General features: G+C 45.6%; 1 protein-coding gene across 1 annotated transcript in view; it reads left to right on the plus strand.

Annotated features, from left to right (window-relative positions):
- The window catches only part of macf1b (microtubule actin crosslinking factor 1b), a 271,098-nt gene that overhangs the window by 76,956 nt on the left and 175,072 nt on the right, over positions 1-19,070 (plus strand). The window contains exons 4-5 of the mRNA XM_059641183.1: positions 1,475-1,585; positions 7,981-8,082. Of these exons, the coding sequence (XP_059497166.1) occupies positions 1,475-1,585; positions 7,981-8,082 (213 nt within the window). The remainder of the gene's footprint in view (positions 1-1,474; positions 1,586-7,980; positions 8,083-19,070) is intronic.

Genomic DNA, 19,070 nt, shown 5'->3' on the forward strand with positions numbered 1-19,070 from the left:
GGATCTTGACCGGGTGGACGTGGAGAGGATGCTTCCTCTTGTAAGAGAATCCAGAGCTAAAGGTCACTGTTTAAACTCAGGGTTCGCCCATTTAAAACATGTATTTTTATTCTTTAATGGGATGGGCTGTCGCTGACCAGGCAAAATTTAACATAGAACATAGAACATAGAAAAGTACAGCACAGTACAGGCCCTTCGGCCCACGATGTTGTGCCGTGGAATAATCCTAATCCAAAAATAAAATAACCTAACCTACATTCCCCTCAATTCACTGCATTTATTGCCCATCCCTAAGTGCCCAGAGGGCAGTTAAGAATCAACCACGTTGCTGTGGGTCTGGAGTCACATGTAGGCCAGACCAGGAAGGATGGCAGTTTCCTTCCCAAAAAGTCATTATTGACCCAGATGGATTTTTCCTGATGATTGACAATAGATTCATGGTCAACATTAAATTCTTAATTTCAGATATTTTATTGAATTCAAATTCCACCATCTGGTGCGGCAGGATTTGAACCCAGGTCCCCAGAACATTATCTGGGTCTCTGGATAAGCAGTCCAGCGATAATACCACTGGGCCATCGCCACCCCTTTAATGAATTAAAAACCCCACAAACAGCTCTTTGAGCCCCTTGTACCTGTCTGAGAATTTCCTGCAGAATTGTTCCTTTGTTGCTCTCTCACTGTCTGAAATTTCTGGAACACCTCGATGCAGTGACCTGACCATTTTGTGGATGTTTCTCATGGACATCCTTCTATCCCAACATGACAATATTCAATACGACGTTACTAGGATGCATTGATAATCATCTTCACAAACATATTCACTGGCACAGAAAAGATTGTTTTTTTATAAATGATTATTCAGTGTTTGATGTGTCGCTAGGAAGCTGCCTGGTGTAGAGTGGTTCTGTGGGCCATAGTTTGCCTGTGAGATGGGGACAGGCTCCGTTGAGTCAAATCCTTGCCAAAAAGAGAAAAGTGGAAATGGTGTTTGAATCACTGGGCTGGTTTCTTTGATCACAGGAGATCAGCTAGACCCTGGGAGGAGTGAGAGAGAGAGACTGTGTGTGTGTGTGAGAGGGAGAGAGAGACTGTATGTGTGTGTGTGTGTTTGAGAGAGAGAGAGCGACTGTGTGTGTGTGTGTGTGTGTGCGTGTGTGTGTGTGTGTGTGTGTGTGTGTGTTTGAGAGAGAGAGAGCGACTGTGCGTGTGTGTGTGTGTGTGAGAGAGAGAGAGACTGTGTGTGTGTGTGTGTGTGCGTGCCTGTGAGAGAGACAGACTGTGTGTGTGTGAGAGAGAGAGAGAGAGACTGTGTGTGTGTGTGTGTGTGTGTGTGTGTGTGTGTGAGAGAGAGAGAGAGAGAGAGAGTGTGTGTGTGTTTGTGTGTGTGAGAGAGAGAGGGGGGGAGAGTGAGAGAGAACAGAGAGAAACCAGTGAGCTCTTGTCTGTGTTATTTCTTTCTGTCTCTCCTCAGCTAGACTCCCTCTACAGGAATGTAAATAAGATCGGGAAGATCGGGAAAAAATCTCATGATCAGCTCATTGTGAACCTGCGTGAGGCGCCTCAACAGCAAGAGGCCGTGAAGGTAGGAGAGCAGTGGGACACTGTCTTCATAGGAGTTTGGAAGATTGTAATAGTGTGAACAGTAACATCCTAGGTACGTTGTAATACAGGATACACTGCACTGCTGGCTGCATTGTAATGTAGCATACACTGTCATACTTATCAGATTGTAATGTTAGGTACACTATTATGCTGGGTACAACATTATACAAATGTATGAACTTGGAGCAGGCCATTCAGCCCTTTGACCCTGCTCTGTCTTTCAATAAAATCAGGTCTGACCTGATTTTTTCCTCAAATCCACAGTGTCGCCTATTCCAATAACCTATCACCCTCTGGTTTATCAAGAATCTCTCCACCACGGCCTTAATAATATTCCAGGTCTCTGCTTCCACCACTTTTTCTTTTACAGAGAGTACCCAAGACTCACAACCTTCTGAGAGAAACTTTGTAACTTCACCTGTTTTAAATGGTCGAACCCTGAGTTTAAACAGTGACCTTTAGTTTTAGATTCTCTGACAAGAGGAAACACCTTCTCCATGTCAACCAGGCCAAGTTCACTTAGGATCAAGGGGAGGCAATGGCTGAGTGGTATTATCGCTGGGCTGTTAAAACTGGGACCCAGGTAATGTTCTGGGGACACCACAGCAGATGGTGGAATTTGAATTCAATTAAAAGTATCTGGAATTAAGAATCTAATGACAATCATGAATCCATTGTCGGTTGCTGGAAAACCCATCTGGGTCACTAATGTCCTTTAGGGAAGGAAACTGCCATCCTTACCCGGTCTGTCCTACATGTGACTCCAGACCCACAGCAATGTGGTTGACTCTGAGCTGCCTGATGGGTAATAAATGCGGTCCTAGCCAGTGATGCCCTCATCCCATGAATGAATAAACAAATCTGATGTTTCAATCAACTCACCTCTGAGTCTTCTAAAATCTAGCAGATACAAATGGAGTCTGTTCTCATGAGACAACTCTCGGTTCTAGGGAATAGTCTGGGAAACCTTGTCTGAATTGCCTCCCACACACCTACACCCTTCCCTACATCAGGTGACCAACACTGTACACTGTGTAGCTGGTGCAGTCTCTTCAGAGCCCTGTATAACTGAGGCGTCACCTCCCTCCTCTTGTATTTGATTTTTGCCTCAATAAACGATCACATTCTATGAGCTTCCCCAATTACTTACTGTACATGCACATTAACCTTCTGTGATTCATGCACTCAGACACCCACATCCCCCTGCAGCTCAGATCTCTGCAAGTTCTCACCATTTAGAGTCTGCCAAAATAGACAATTTCACGATATACTTCATCTGTCAACTCACTGAATCTATCTACTGAATCTATCCTACTCTCATTGCGTACTTTTCACAATTCACATTCCTACCTATCTTTGAGTCATCTATAAATCTGGCAAAAAAGTCCCTTCATCCAAATCAATTATATGAATTGTAAAGAGTGAGGCCACAGAACCAAGCCCTGTGGCACCCCCCTCACTTGGGACATCCTGCTATCCTGTAAAAGACCCACTGTTCCTACTGAGAGATAGTAGGAACTGTCAATGCTGGAGAATCTGAGATCTTTTTCTGAAGAAGGGTCCAGGCCTGAAATGTCAACCTTCCAGCTCCTGTGATGCTGCTTGGCCTGGTGTGTTCCCCCAGCTCTACACTTTGTTACCCCACTATTCCTACTCTCTGCTTTCTGTTAGCCAGCCAGGCTTCTCCTCTTGTCAATATGTTACCTCCCTACACCATGAGCTTTTAATTGCCACAATAAGCTTTGACATTTCACTATCATGTGGCCTCCAGAAACTTTTAAACTCAAATGTTTACAACTCAGAAAGTGGTCATTCAACCTCTCATGTCTGTGCTGATCAACAAGGATCACATTATACTCAACCCATTTTCTAGCTCTTGGCCAATAGCCCTGGAGGCCAAGGCAATGCAAGTGAATATCTAAACACTGCTCAAATATAATGACCTACTGACTCAACCACCCTTTCAGGCAATGATTCCCAGTCTCTCACTATCCTTGGAGTAAAAAATTCCTCCTGAACTCCTTCCTTAAACTTCTACCTCTTACCTGGAACTGGTGTCCCCTGGTTATTACCCTCTGTACCAATGGGGGAAACGATATCCTATCCACCATATTGATGCCTCTCACAATTTTGTACACCTCCACCACATCCTCTCTCAACCTTCACTGTTCCAAAGAAAACAACCCCAACCTGTCTAATCGTTCCTTACAGCTCAGAACTTCCATCCCGGGCAATATCTTGGTGAATCTCCTCTGTACCCCCTCTGATGTATTCACACCCCTCTGATAGTGTGGTGAACAGAATTACTGTACACCAATTGTAGCATGATCAGTTTTTTATACAAAGAAGAACAAAATCAGTGCAGCACAGGAACAAGACCTTTGGCCCTCCAAACCTGCGACACATAATAAAAACCAAAAGAACTGCGGATGATGTAAATCGGGAACGAAAACCAAGTTGCTGGAAAAGCTCAGCAGATCTGGCAGCATCTGTGGGGGAGAAAACAGAGTTAACGTTTCAGGTCCGGTGACCCTCCCTCAGGATGAGTTCTTTCTAAACTAAAGACCTTTTGCTGTTCCAGAGTCCGTATCCCTCTACTCCCTGCCTATTCATGTACCTGTCAAGATGCCTCTTAAACATTTCTGTTGTATAAATATCCACCACTTCCTCTGGCAGTGCATTCCAGGCACTTACCACCCCTCTCACATCTCTTTTTATCTCTTCAGAGCTAGTGGGAACTGCCAATGCTGGAGAATCTGAGATAACAAGGTGTAGAGCTGGACGAACACAGCTGAAAGTCCAGGCTCAAAGTGTCAGCTTTCCTGCTCCTCTGATGCTGCTTGACCTGCCGTGTTCACCCGGCTCTACACCGTGTTATTTCCTTTTATCTCTTCCTCCGTTTACCTAAAACTTGTATCGCCCAGTAATTGACATTTTAACACTGGGAAAAAGACTCTGACTATCCATTCTAACCATGCTTCTCATAAATTTGTAAATTTCTATCTGGTCGCTCCTCCCCCCAACCACCACCACCACCATCCCTCAACATTTAAGTTAAGACAAACCAAGTTTGTCATTCTGCCTTCATAGCCGATACTCTCTGAACCAGGCAACATCCTTGTAAACGATTTCTGTTACCTCTCTAAAACCTCCATATCCTTCTGGTAATGTGGTGGCCAGAATTGTACTCAATAATCTGAATGTGGCCTAACTAAAGTTCTATACAGCTGCAACTTTTATACTCTGTGCAAGCTTACCATATCCCTTCTTGACCACATTATCCACTTGTGTTGCCACCTTCAGGAAACAGTGGGCCTGTGCTCCTAGATCCTTCTCTCTGTTGGTGCTACTAATGGTTTTGCTACTTACTGTACACTTCCCTCCTGTATTACACCTTCCAAAATGCATCACCTCGCTTTTGCCTGGATTAAACTCCATCCGCTATTTCTCTGCTCAAATCTCCAGCCAATCAATATCTTGCTCTATTCCCTGATAATCCTCCTTACTATCTGTAGCTCCTCCAAAACTTACTCATCAAGCCACTTAAATTCTCACAGAACCGTACAGCACAGAAACAGGGCCTTCGGCCCACAATGTTGTGCAAAACACGATGCCAAATGAACCTAATTCCTTCTGCACTCCCCCTTTGGTCCATACGCCTCCATTTCTTGCATATTCATGTGCTTATCTAAAAGCCTCTCAAATGCTCCTATCATACCTGCATTCAACACCACCCCTGGCAGTGCATTCCACACTCTGCGTAAAAATCTTATCTTCCAAATCATTTATATATATTACAAAGAACAGGAGTCCCAACACGGACCCCTGTGGAAAACCATTGGTCAGAGACCTCCAGCCAAAAACACATCCGTCCACTGCGACCCTCTGAATTCTGTGACTAAGCCAGTTCTGCATCCATCTTACCAGCTCACCCCGATCCCACAAGGCCTTTTGTATCAACTGGCCATGAGAGACCTTGTTAAAGTCGGTGTAGACAACATCCACTGCCCTTTCCTCATCAACTATTTTTGTCACCACCTCAAAAAACTCAATTGAGTTTGTGAGATATGACCTTCCATACACAAAACCATGCCTCTTATCTCTAAGTCCACATTTTTCCAGATATCCCTAAGAATCTTTTCCAATAACTTCCCCACTACTATCACAAGGCTCACTGGCCTATACTTTCCCAAATTATCCCTATTGCCGTTCTCAGACAAAGGAACAACATTGTCTATCCTCTAGTCCTCTAAGACTTGTCCTGTGACTAATGACGTTACAAAGATTTAGAACATAGAACATAGAACATAGAACAGTACAGCACAGAACAGGCCCTTCAGCCCACAATGTTGTGCCGACCATTGATCCTCATGTATGCACCCTCAAATTTCTGTGACCATATACATGTCCAGCAGTCTCTTAAATGAACCCAATGACCTTGCTTCCACAACTGCTGCTGGCAACGCATTCCATGCTCCCACAACTCTCTGCGTAAAGAACCTGCCTCTGACATCCCCTCTATACTTTCCTCCAAACAGCTTAAAACTATGACCCCTCGTGCTAGCCATTTCTGCCCTGGGAAATAGTCTCTGGCTATCAACTCTATCTATGCCTCTCATTATCTTGTATACCACAATTAGGTCCCCTCTCCTCCTCCTTTTCTCCAATGAAAAGAGACCGAGCTCAGTCAACCTCTCTTCATAAGATAAGCCCTCCAGTCCAGGCAGCATCCTGGTAAACCTCCTCTGAACCCTCTCCAAAGCATCCACATCTTTCCTATAATAGGGCGCCCAGAACTGGATGCAGTATTCCAAGTGCGCTCTAACCAAAGTTTTATAGAGCTGCAACAAGATCTCACGACTCTTAAACTCAATCCCCCTGTTAATGAAAGCCAAAACACCATATGCTTTCTTAACAACCCTGTCCACTTGGGTGGCCATTTTAAGGGATCTATGTATCTGCACACCAAGATCCCTCTGTTCCTCCACGCTGCCAAGAATCCTATCCTTAATCCTGTACTCAGCTTTCAAATTCGACCTTCCAAAATGCATCACCTCGCATTTATCCAGGTTGAACTCCATCTGCCACCTCTCAGCCCATCTCTGCATCCTGTCAATGTCCTGCTGCAGCCTACAACAGCCCTCTACACTGTCAACGACACCTCCGACCTTTGTGTCGTCTGCAAACTTGCTGACCCATCCTTCAATCCCCTCGTCCAAGTCATTAATAAAAATTACAAACAGTAGAGGCCCAAGGACAGAGCCCTGTGGAACTCCACTCACCACTGACTTCCAGGCAGAATATTTTCCTTCTACTACCACTCGCTGTCTTCTGTTGGCCAGCCAATTCTGTATCCAAGCAGCTAAGTTCCCCTGTATCCCATTCCTCCTGACCTTCTGAATGAGCCTACCATGGGGAACCTTATCAAATGCCTTACTGAAGTCCATATACACTACATCCACAGCTCGACCCTCATCAACTTTTCTAGTCACATCCTCAAAAAACTCAATAAGGTTTGTAAGGCATGACCTACCCCTCACAAAGCCATACAAAGTAACAGCAATTTTCTCACCTGCCTCCCTCAGCTCCTATCAGACCCTGGGGATTTGCCTACATATTGCTTTTTAAAACACCCAACACCATCTCCTTGTTATATATTGCCTTAACCCAGGATATCAAACTACCCCTCCAGAGACTCATCGTCCACCATGTTCTTTCCCTTTGTGAATAAGGATGCAAAGTACTCATTAAGGCCTTAACCCAATTCATCTGGCTCCATGAATAAATTCCCTCCCCTGGGCTGGACCTATTTTTTCCCTAGTTAACTCTTGCTCCTTATATATGTATAAAATGCTTGTGGATTTTCCTTAATTCTGTTTGCCAAAGACATTTCATGGTCCCTTTTAGCCCTCCTAATTCCTTTGTTTGAGCCCAGGGGCTGTATTTATCTTCAGTTTCCTAAACATTACACATCCTTCCTTTTTTGTTTTGAACAAGTTCTCAATTTCTCTGGTCATCCAAGGCTCCTGATTCTTAACATCCTTACCCTTAGTTTTCCCAGGAACATACTGGTCCTGAACACTAAGCAGCTGGTTTTTAAAAGATTCTGGCAAACATTCTCACCCAATCTACTTTCCCCAGTTCCTGCCCAATTGTGGTCAATAGTCTTCTGCCAATTTAATATTTTCACCCAAGGACTGTCTGGATTTAAGGTGACTGTCAGATCAAGCATGATCTCTTTGAATGGTGGAGCAGGCTTGAGGGGCTGAATGGCCTCCTGCTCTGTTCAGATGTCTGTATTTTTGCGTACCCTGATGGGTCTAGGATGTGAGTTGTGCTTTGTTAGTTTGACGCAGATTTGCTCTCTTCCTGCAGAGATTGTGGGATTGGCTGATTTCGGCACAGGCAGAAATTTGCGATGATGACACGGATGGGATGGAGCTGGAGGCAGTGAACGAGAGGCTGAGCCGAATGAAGGTGAGGCAAATCAGCAAAGTGCCCGTGTAACTGAGAGGAAGGGAATAATTACCTGAAAGCAGCTTTTCCCATTGTGATCTGACATTGAAATGTGTCAGGATAACCTGAGTGAAGCTAGTATTCGTGAACTAGTCTTGGTGCCAGCTATTTCCAGTGAAGTAGGAGAAAGGCCTGGATGAAGAACCAAGAAATCTTTTCCTGCAGTGACCTTGTGGAAGTGTGGAATTTCAGATCATCCTCAGCTTAAGGCTGGTTTCTGAAGGCTCAATGCTCAGCAAACAGACATTAGCAACCACACGTAAAACGTCACTCTCATGGCACCAAATGTGTGAGCAGCATTGCCAACTTCTACTGCATAATAATCCAATGTTGTCCAATAAGGTATTGATGCTAATAGCTGGTCGATCATATACAAGTTAAATATTGTTGAAAAAGACGTTCTGTTTGGCTTGACCCATCAGTATCAAATGTAGAAAATTCTCAACAACAAATCCAGCTCCTTGTCCATTGTAAAAAACAAAAGAACTGCAGTGGCTGCAAATCAGGAACAAAAAAATTGTTGCTGGAAAAGCGCAGCAAGTCTGGAAGCATCTGTGGAGGAGAAAACAGAGTTAATGTTTCGGGTCCGGTGACCCTTCCGCAGGACTGATGGTGGCTGGGAACACGTCAGTTTATGTGCAGAAAGTAGGGAGGTGGGTGGGGTAGGAAATAAATGATAGGATAGAGCGCAAAGAGAGAAAGACAGTTGGACAGACAAAGGAGTTGCTAACGATTAGGCTGGGAGGGTAAATAGATGTTACTGGGGACTATTAGTGACTAACAACAAGGGGTTTGTTACCACACAGCCTGCCATTACACCCCCTGTTGTTAGCCACGAACAGTCCCCATTAACAGCTATTCACCCTCCCAGCCTGATCATTAGCAACTTCTTTGTCCGACATTTCTTGTCTCTCTTTGGGCTCTATGCCCACCTATTGTTGACTCCTTACCCACTCAACCCCCACCCAATCTTCGCATATAAACTTTTCAAGCAACATTGTTTTTGTTCCTGTGTCCATTGTACTTGTGCTCAGCGAAACTGAACAAGAAATGTGTTTGCAGGATGTGTGTAAGGAACAGCCAGTTGCTGGACTTGTGTGAGATCACTGATGCCACACCCGGTCAAATGCAGCCTTGATACCAAGGGCTGTCACTCTCACCTCACCTCTGGAGTTCAGCTCTTTTATCCATGTTTGAACCAAGGCTGTAAATAGGTCAGGAGCTGAGTGGCCCTGACGGAACCCAAACTGGGCGTCTCTGAGCAGGTTATTGCTGAGCAGGAGCTGCTTGATAGCCCTGTTACTGACATCTTCCATCACTTTACTGATGGTCGAGAGGAGACTGATGGGGTGGTAACTGGCCGGGTTGGATTTGTCCTCATTTTATTTACAAGACAGGCAGTATCCTCAGCAGTGTGGAAGAATAGAGGGATCTTAGGTCCACACCCATAGATCCCTCAAAGCTGCTACCCAGTTTGACAGGGTTGTAAAGAAGGCACATGATGTGTTGGTTTTCATTGGCAGGGTAATTGATTTTAAGAGCCACAAGGTTATGTTACAGCTCTATAAAACTCCAGTTAGACCACACTTAGAATATTGTATTCAGTTCTGGTCACCTCATCACAGGAAATACGTTTCAGAGATAGTAAGAACTGCAGATGCTGAATATAGAACATTACAGCACAGTACAGGCCATTCGGCCCTCGATGTTGTGCCGACCTGTCATACCGATCTCAAGCCCATCTAACCTACACTATTCTATGTACGTCCATATGCTTATCCAATGACGACTTCAATGTACCTAAAGTTGGCGAATCTACTACAGTTGCAGGCAAAGCGTTCCATTCCCTTACTACTCTCTGAGTAAAGAAACTACCTCTGACATCTGTCCTATATCTTTCACCCCTCAATTTAAAGCTATGCCCCCTTGTGCTCACCATCACCATCCTAGGAAAAAGGCTCTCCCTATCCACCCTATCTAACCCTCTGATTATTTTATATGTTTCAATTAAGTCACCTCTCTCTCTAATGAAAACAGCCTCAAGTCCTCAGCCTTTCCTCGTAAGACCTTCCCTCCATACCAGGCAACATCCCAGTAAATCTCCTCTGCACCCTTTCCAAAGCTTCCACATCCTTCTTATAATGTGGTGACCAGAACTGCACACAATACTCCAAGTGCGGCTGCACCAGAGTTTGGTACAGCTTCACCATAACCTCTTGGTTCGGGAACTCGATCCCTCTATTAATAAAAGCTAAAACACTGTATGCCTTCTTAACAGCCCTGTCAATCTGGGTGGCAACTTTCAAGGATCTGTGTACATGGACACCGAGATCGCTCTGCTCATCTACACTACCAAGAATCTTACCATTAGCCCAGTACTTTGCCTTCCGGTTACTCCTACCAAAGTGCATCACCTCACACTTGTCCGCATTAAACTCCATTTGCCACGTCTCAGCCCAGTTCTGCAGCTTATCTATGTCTCTCTGCAACCTACAGCATCCTTCGTCACTATCCAAAACTCCACCATCCTTAGTGTCGTCTGAAAATTTACTAACCCATCCTTCTACGCCCTCATCCAGGTCATTTATAAAAATGACAAACAGCAGTGGACCCAACACCGACCCTTGCGGTACACTACTAGTAACTGTCTCCAGGATGAACATTTCCCATCAACCACCACCCTCTGTCTTCTTTCAGCAAGCCAATTTCCAATTCAAACTGCTATATCTCCCACAATTCCATTCCTCCACATTTTGTACAATAGCCTACTGTGGGAAACATTATCGAATGCCTTGCTGAAATCCATATACACCACATCAACCAGTTTACTCTCATCTACCTGTTTGGTCACCTTCTCAAAGACTTCAATAAGGTTTGTGAGGCACGGCTTTCCCTTCACAAAATGAGAATCTGAGATAGCAAGGTGTAGAGCTGGATGAACACAGCAGGCCAAGCAGCATCAGAGGAGCAGGAAGGGTCTGAAGAAGGGTCTCGGCCCGAAACGTCAGCCTTCCTGCTCCTCTGATGCTGCTTGGCCTGCTGTGTTCCTCGAGCTCTACACCTTGTTATCTCAGGAAATATGTGGAAGCTTGAGAGTGAGTACAGAGGAGATTTGCTAGGATGCTGCCTGGACTGGAGGACAGGATATATGAGGAGAGGATGAGGGAGCTAGGGTTTTTTTTATTGAAACGAAGAAGGATGAGAGGTGATTTGACAGCGGTATAGAAGATGATGAGAGGCTTAGATAGAGTGGATAGTCAGAGACTTTTCCCAGGGCGGAAATGACTGTTACGAGGGGGCATAATTTTAAGGTGACGAAGGTATAGCGGAGATGTCAGAGGTAGTTATTTACCCAGAGTGATGGCTGTGTGGAATACGCTGCCGGCAGTGACAGTGGAGTCAGATACTTTAGGGACATTTAAATGGCTCTTGGGTCGGCACATGGAGGACAGTAAAATGTAGAGCATGCAGGGTAGATTGATGATAGAGTAGGATAATAGGTCGGCACAACATAGTCGGCCAAAGGTCTGTACTGCGCTGTGTTGTACTGTTCTAAGACATATCTTGGGATTTTCAATGTTACTGGGTAGATGCCAGTTTTGTAGCTGTACTGGAACAGCTTGGTTAGGGGAGCGGCAAATTCCAGGGCACATATTTTCACCACTATTGCAGGAATGTTGTCAGGACTGTTTGTGGCCTGCCCTCCTGCACTCTCCATTGAACCAGGGTTGATCCCCTGGGTTGATGGTAATGGTTGAGTGGGGGATATGCCGGGCCATGAGGTTACACAGTGTGCTGGAGTACAATTCTGCTGTTGATGACCCACAGCGCCTCATGGATGCCCAGTCTCGAATTGCTAGATCTGTGCGAAGTCTGTCCCATTGAGCACGGTGATAGTGACACACAACATGATGGGGGTTGTTCTCAATGTGAAGGCAGGACTTCGTCTCAACAAAGAAGAACAAAAAAAACTCCGGCCCTGCAAGCCTGCGCCGATCGAGATCCTCTGTCTAAACCTGTCATCTATTTTCTAAGGATCTGTATCCCTCTGCTCCCTGCCCATCCATGTACCTGTCCAGATATATCTTAAAAGACGCTAACGTGTCTGCGACTACCACCTCTGCTGGCAACGTGTTCCAGGCACCCACCACCCTCTGTGTAAAGAACTTCCCACGCATATCTCCCTTAAACTTTCCTCCTCTCACTTTGAACTCATAACCCCTAGTAATTGAGTCCCCCACTCTGGGAAAAAGCATTTTGCTATTCACCCTGTCTATACCCCTCATGATTTTGTAGACCTCAATCAGGTCCCCCCTCAATCTCCGTCTTTCTAATGAAAATAATCCTAATCTACTCAACCTCTCTTCATAGCTAGCACCTGCCATACCAGGCAACATCCTGGTGAACCTCCTCTGCACCCTCTCCAAGGCATCCACATCCTTTTTGTAATGTGGCGACCAGAATTGTATGCAGTACTCCAAATGTGGTCGAACCAAAGTCCTATCCAACTGTAACATGACCTGCCAACTCTTGTACTCAATACCGGGTCCGATGAAGGAAAGCATGCCGTATGCCTTCTTGACCACCCTATTGACCTGCGTTGTCACCTTCAGGGAACAATGGACCTGAACACCCAGATCTCTATGTGCATCAATTTTCCTCAGGACTTTTCCATTTACTGTATAGTTCACCATTGAATTTGATCTTCCAAAATACATCACCTCGCATTTGCCCGGATTGAACTCCATCTGCCATTTATCTGCCCAACTCTCCAGTCTATCTATATTCTGCTGTAATCTCTGACAGTCCCCTTCACTATCTGCTACTCCACCAATCTTCGTATCATCTGCAAACTTGCTGATCAGACCACCTACACCTTCTTCCAGATCATTTATGTATATCACAAACAACAGTGGTCCCAGCATAGATCCCTGTGGAACACCACCGGTCACAGTTCTCCATTTTGAGAAACTCCCTTCCTTCACAACTCTGTCTCCTGTTGCTCAGCCAGTTTTCTATCTATCTAGCTAGTCCACCCTGGACCCCATGCGACTTCACGTTCTCCATCAGCCTACCATGGGGAACCTTATCAAACGCCTCACTGAAATCCATGTATATGACATCCACAGCCCTTCCCTCAACTATCAACTTTGTTACTTCCTCAAAGAATTCTATCAAATTGGTATGACATGACCTACGCTGCACAGAACGAGGCTGCCTATCACTAATAAACCCATTTTCTTTCAAAATGTAAATAGATCCTATACCTAAGTATCTTCTCCAGAAGCTTCCCTACCACTGACATCAGGCTCACCGGTCTATAATTACCTGGATTATCCCTGCTATCCTCCTTAAACAAGGGGAGAACATTAGCAATTCTCCAGTCCTCCAGGACCTCACCCGTCTCCACAAGGATTGTGCCATGGTCACTCTCACTGATACTGTCATGGACAGATGTAGTAGGCAGATTAGCAAGGATGAGGTCAAGTATGTCTTTCCCTCTTGTTGGTTCCCTCACCACCTGCCTCAGACCCAGGCTAACAGCGATGTCCTTTAGGATCCAATCAGTTCGATCAGTAGTAATGCTGCTGAGCCACTCTTGGTGGTGGACATTGAAACTCCCCACCCAGACTACATTTTATAGAACATAAAGCATAGAACAATACAGCGCAGAACAGGCCATTCGGCCCTCAATGTTGCGCCGACCTGTGAACTAATCTAAGCCCCTCCCCCTACACTATCCCATCATTATCCATATGCTTATCCAAGGACTATTTAAATGCCCCTAATGTGGCTGAGTTAACTACATTGGCAGGCAGGGCATTCCACACCCTTACCACTCTCTGAGTAAAGAACCTGCCTCTGACATCTGTCTTAAATCTATCACCCCACAATTTGTAGCTATGCCCCCTTGTACAAGCTGACGTCATCATCCTCGGAAAAAGACTCTCACTGTCCACCCTATCTAAACCTCTGATCATCTTGTATGTCTCTATTAAATACCCTCTTAGCCTCCTTCTCTCCAATGAGAACAGAAATAAATGTGAGTGAGCACATTTATGCCCTTACCATCCTCAGTGCTTCCTCTAAGTGTTGTTCAACATTGAGGAATACAGAACCATCAGCTGAGGGAGGGCGGTATGTGATAATCAGCAGGAGGTTTCCTTGCCCTGTTTAACCTGAAGCCATGCGACTTCATGGGGTTTGGCGTCAACGTTGAGGACTCCCAGAGCAACTCCCTCCCGACTGTATCCTACATTGGCAGGAGAGACTGGAAACTGAGGGCATGGCCTTAGAGTAAAGGGAAGACCTTTTGGAACAGAAATAAGGAAGAACTTCTTCAGCCAGAGAATGGTGAATCTGTGGAATTCACTGCCACAGAAGGCTGTGGAGGCCAGGTCATTGAGTACATTTAAGACTGAGATAGATAGGTTCTTGATTATCAAGGGGATCAAGGGTTACAGGAAGAAAGCAGGAGAAGAGCGAGGCAAAGAACAGGGAGAGATTTCAGGTGAACATGTGGCTGCAGGGATGGTGCAGGAGGGAGGGCTTCAGGTACATGGACAATTGGGGCTCATTCTGGGGGAGGTGGGACCTCTACAAACAGGACGGTCTCCACTTGAACCAGAGGGGCACTAATATCCTGGGTGGGAAATTTGCTAGTGCTGTTCGGGTGGATGTAAACTAGCTCAGAAGGGGGATGGGAAACTGAGGTGTAGTCCTAGTACACAGGAGGATGAGAGTAGAGAGAACATGGACAGGACCTCACTGTCACAGGAGTGTGCTGGCAGACAGCAAGCTGGATTGATGTGTGTCTACTTTAATGCCAGGAGTATCCGGAATAATGTAGGTGAGCTTGCAGCATGGATAGGTACCTGGGACTTCGATGTTGTGGCCATTTCGGAGACATGGATAGAGCAGGGTCAGGAATGGATGTTGCAGGTTCCAGGGTTCAGATCATTCATTAAGATCAGGAAAGGTGGTAAAAGACGGGGAGGTGTGGCTTTGTAAGTCAGGGACAGTATAACTGTGGCTGCAAGGACCTTTGATGAGGACTCGTCTACTGAGGCGGTATGGGCTGTGGTCAGAAACAGCAGCGGAGCGGTAACACTGCTGGGAGCTTTTTATAGGCCCCCGCAAAGTTCCAGGGATAACGAGGAGAGGATTGGTAAAACGATTCTGGGCAGGAGTGAAAGGAACAGGGTGGTCATTATGGGAGGCATTAACTTCCCTAACATTGACTGGAATTGCTATAACCCTAGTACGTCGGACGGATGAGTTTTTGTCCAATGTGTGCAGGAGGGTTTCCTGACTCAGTATGTCGAAGGGCCGACAAGAAGGGAGGCCACACTGGATCTGGTACTTGGTAATGAACCAGGCCAGGTGTTTGATTTAGTGGTAGGTGAGCACTTTGGAGAGAGTGACCGTAATTCGGTTACGTTTAGTTTAGCGACGGAAAGGGATAGGAACATGCCACACGGCAAGAGCTATAGATAGGAGTAGGGCAATTATCATGCGATTAGGCAAGGCTTAGGAGGCATAGAATGGGGTCGCAAAATGCAGGGGATGGGGACAATCGAAATGTGGAGCTGGTTTAAGGAACAGATGTTGTGTGTCCTTGATAGGTATGTCCCTGTCAGGCAGGGAGGAAGCGATAAGGTAAGGGAACTGCGGTTTACTAAAGAAATTGTATCTCTTGTTAAGCGGAAGAGGGAGGCTTATGTGACGATGAGACGAGATGGTTCAGATGAGGTGATGGAGAATTACAGATTAGCTAGGAAGGATTTAAAGAGAGAGTTAAGAAGATCAAGGAGGGGACATGAGCAGACATTAGCAGGTAGGATAAAGGAGAACTCTAAAGCTTTCTATAGGTATGTGAGGAATAGGAGGATGACTAGGGTAGGAATAGGGCTAGTCAAAGAGAGAAGTGGGAAGTTGTGTGTGGACCCTGTGGATTATTTCTCATCTGTTTTCACTCAGGAAAAGGAGAATATTATAGAGGAGATGACTGAGTTACGGGCTACTAGTGTTGAAAGGATTAAGGTTAGTGAGGAGGAGGTGTTATCAATCCTGGAAAGTGTGAAGGTTAGATAAATCCCCTGGGCCAGATGGGATTTATCCAAGGATTATCTGGGAAGCTAGGGAAGAGGTGGCGGAGCCTTTAGCCTTGATCTTTGAGTCCTCATTGTCTCCAGGTTTAGTACCAGAGGACTGGAGGATTGCAAATGTTGTGCCCTTGTTCAAGAAGGGCAGTAGAGATGACCCAGGTAATTATAGACCTGTGAGCCTTATGGCTGTTGTAGGAAAAGACAAACATATGGACGTACATGGAATAGCGTAGGTTAGATGGGCTTGAGATCGGTATGACAGGTCGGCACAACATCGAGGGCCGAAGGGCCTGTACTATGCTGTAATGTTCTATGTTCTATGTTCTATTAGATAGGATTTATAATCATCTAGCAAGCAATAATTTTATTGGAGATAGTCAACATGGATTCGTCAAGGTCAGGTCATGTCTCACAAACCTCATTGAGTTTCTGGTGAAGGTGACCAAGCATGTAGATGGGGCAAGGGCAGTTGACGTGGTGTACATGGACTTCAGTAAAGCCTTCCACATGGTAGGCTATTGGAGAAAATACAGAGGCACGGGATTGAGGGAGATTTAGCAGTTTGGATTAGAAACTGGCTTTCTGTAAGAAGGCAACGAGTGGTGGTTGATGGAAAATATTCAGCCTGGAGTCCCATTACTAGTGGTGTGTCTCAAGGACCTGTTTTGGGGCCACTGCTGTTTGTCATTTTATAAATCACTTGGACACAGGTATAGGTAGATGGGTCAGTAAGTTTGCAGATGACACTAAAGTCGGTGGAGTGGTGGACAGTGTGGAAGAATGTTGCAGGTTTCAGGGAAACTTGGATCAACTGCAGGATTGGGCTGAAAGGTGGCAAATAGAGCTTAAGACGAATAAATGTGAGGTGATTCACTTTGGGTGGAATAATAGGAAAGCAGAATACTGGGTCAATGGAAAGATTCTTGGCAGTGTGGATGTACAGAGGGATCTTGGTGTCCATGTACATAGATCCCTGAAAGTTGCCACCCAGGTTGATAGTGCTGTTAAGAAGGCTTACGGTGTGTTAGGTTTTATTGGTAGAGGGATTGAGTTCCGGCGCCGTGATGTCATGCTGCAACTGTACAAAACGCTAGTGTGGCCTCACTTGGAATATTGGGTGCAGTTCTGGTCGCCCCATTACAGGAAGGATGTGGAAGCATTGGAAAAGGTGCAGAGGAGATTTACCAGAATATTGCCTGGTCTGGAGCGAAGGCTCTATGAAGACAGGCTGAGGGACTTGGGTCTGTTCTCATTGGAGAGAAGGAGGCTAAGAGGAGGTTTAATAGAGACATACAAGATGATCAGAGGATTAGATAGGGTGGACAGTGGGAGTCTTTTTCCTAAGATGATGACTTCTGCTTGTACATGGGGGCATAGCTACAAACTGAGGGGTGATAGATTTAAGACAGATGTCAGAGGCAGGTTCTTTACTCAGAGAGTGGTAAGGGTGTGGGATGCCCTGCCTGCCAATGTCGTTAACTCAGCCACATTAGGGGCATTAAAACAGTCCTTGGATAAGCATATGGATGATGATGGGATAGTGTAGGGGGAGGGCCTTAGATGAGTTCACAGGTCGGCACAACATCGAGGGCAGAAGGGCCTGTTCTGCGCTGTATTGTTCTATGTTCTATGTTCTATGTTCTATGAATGGTGGTTGAGGAATTTATCAGCCATGATTGAATGGTGGAGCAGACTCAATGGGCTGAATGGCCGAATTTCAGCCCTGTGTCTTATGGTCCTCGTGAATTCTAAACTGCTCCCAGTCCTCAGATTTATTATGTTTCTTGGCCAATCTGTATATTTTTTCTGAAGATCGGACATGGCCTCTTATTTCCTTTGCCTGGTTTCATTTCTTTACTGAGATTTTGCAGTGATTTGTACAACTGAGTGGTTTGCAAGACCATTTCAGAGGGCAATTGAGAGTCAACCAAATTGCTGTGGGTCTGGAGTCATGTGTCAGCTTCACCAACAAAGAACAAAGAAAATTATAGCTCAGGAACAGGCCCTTCGGCCCTCCAAGCCTGTGCCGATCCAGATCCCCTATCTAAACCTGTTGCCTATTTTCCAAGGATCTGTATCTTTTTGCTCCCTGTCCATTCATGTCTCTGTCTAGAAACATCTTCAATGGCACTACCGTGCCCGCCTCTACCACCTCCGCTGGCAACACGTTCCAGGCTCCCACCACCCTCTGCGTAAAGAACTTTCCACGCATATCTCCCTTAAACTTTCCTCCTCTCACTTTGAGCTCATGACCCCTAGTAATTGAGTCCCCCACTCTGGGGAAAAAGCTTCTTGCTATCCACCCTGTCTATACCGTCATGATTTTGTACACCTCAATCATGCCCCCCCTCAATCTCCATCTTTCTAATGAAAATAATCCTAATCTACTCAACCTCTCTTCATAGCTAGTGCCCTCCATACCAGGCAACATCCTGGTAAACCTCCCCTGCACCCTCTCCAAAGCATCCACATCCTTTTGGTAATGTGGCGACCAGAACTGTACACAGTACTCCAAATGTGGTCAAACCAAAGTCCTATACAACTGCAACATGACCTGCCAACTCTTGTACTCAATACCCTGCCCAATGAAGGAAAGCATGCCGTATGCCTTCTTGACCACCCTATTGACCTGCATTGCCACCTTCAGGGTACAATGGACCTGAACGCCCAGATCTCTCTGTACATCAATTTTCCCCAGGACCTTTCCATTTACCGTATAGTTCACTCTTGAATTGGATCTTCCAAAATGCATCACGTCACATTTGCCCGGATTGAACTCCATCTGCCATTTATTTGCCCAGCTCTCCAGTGTATCAATATTCTGCTGTAATTTCTGACAGT

Source organism: Stegostoma tigrinum, chromosome 2 (assembly GCF_030684315.1).
Source record: "Stegostoma tigrinum isolate sSteTig4 chromosome 2, sSteTig4.hap1, whole genome shotgun sequence".
Lineage (NCBI taxonomy): Eukaryota > Metazoa > Chordata > Chondrichthyes > Orectolobiformes > Stegostomatidae > Stegostoma > Stegostoma tigrinum.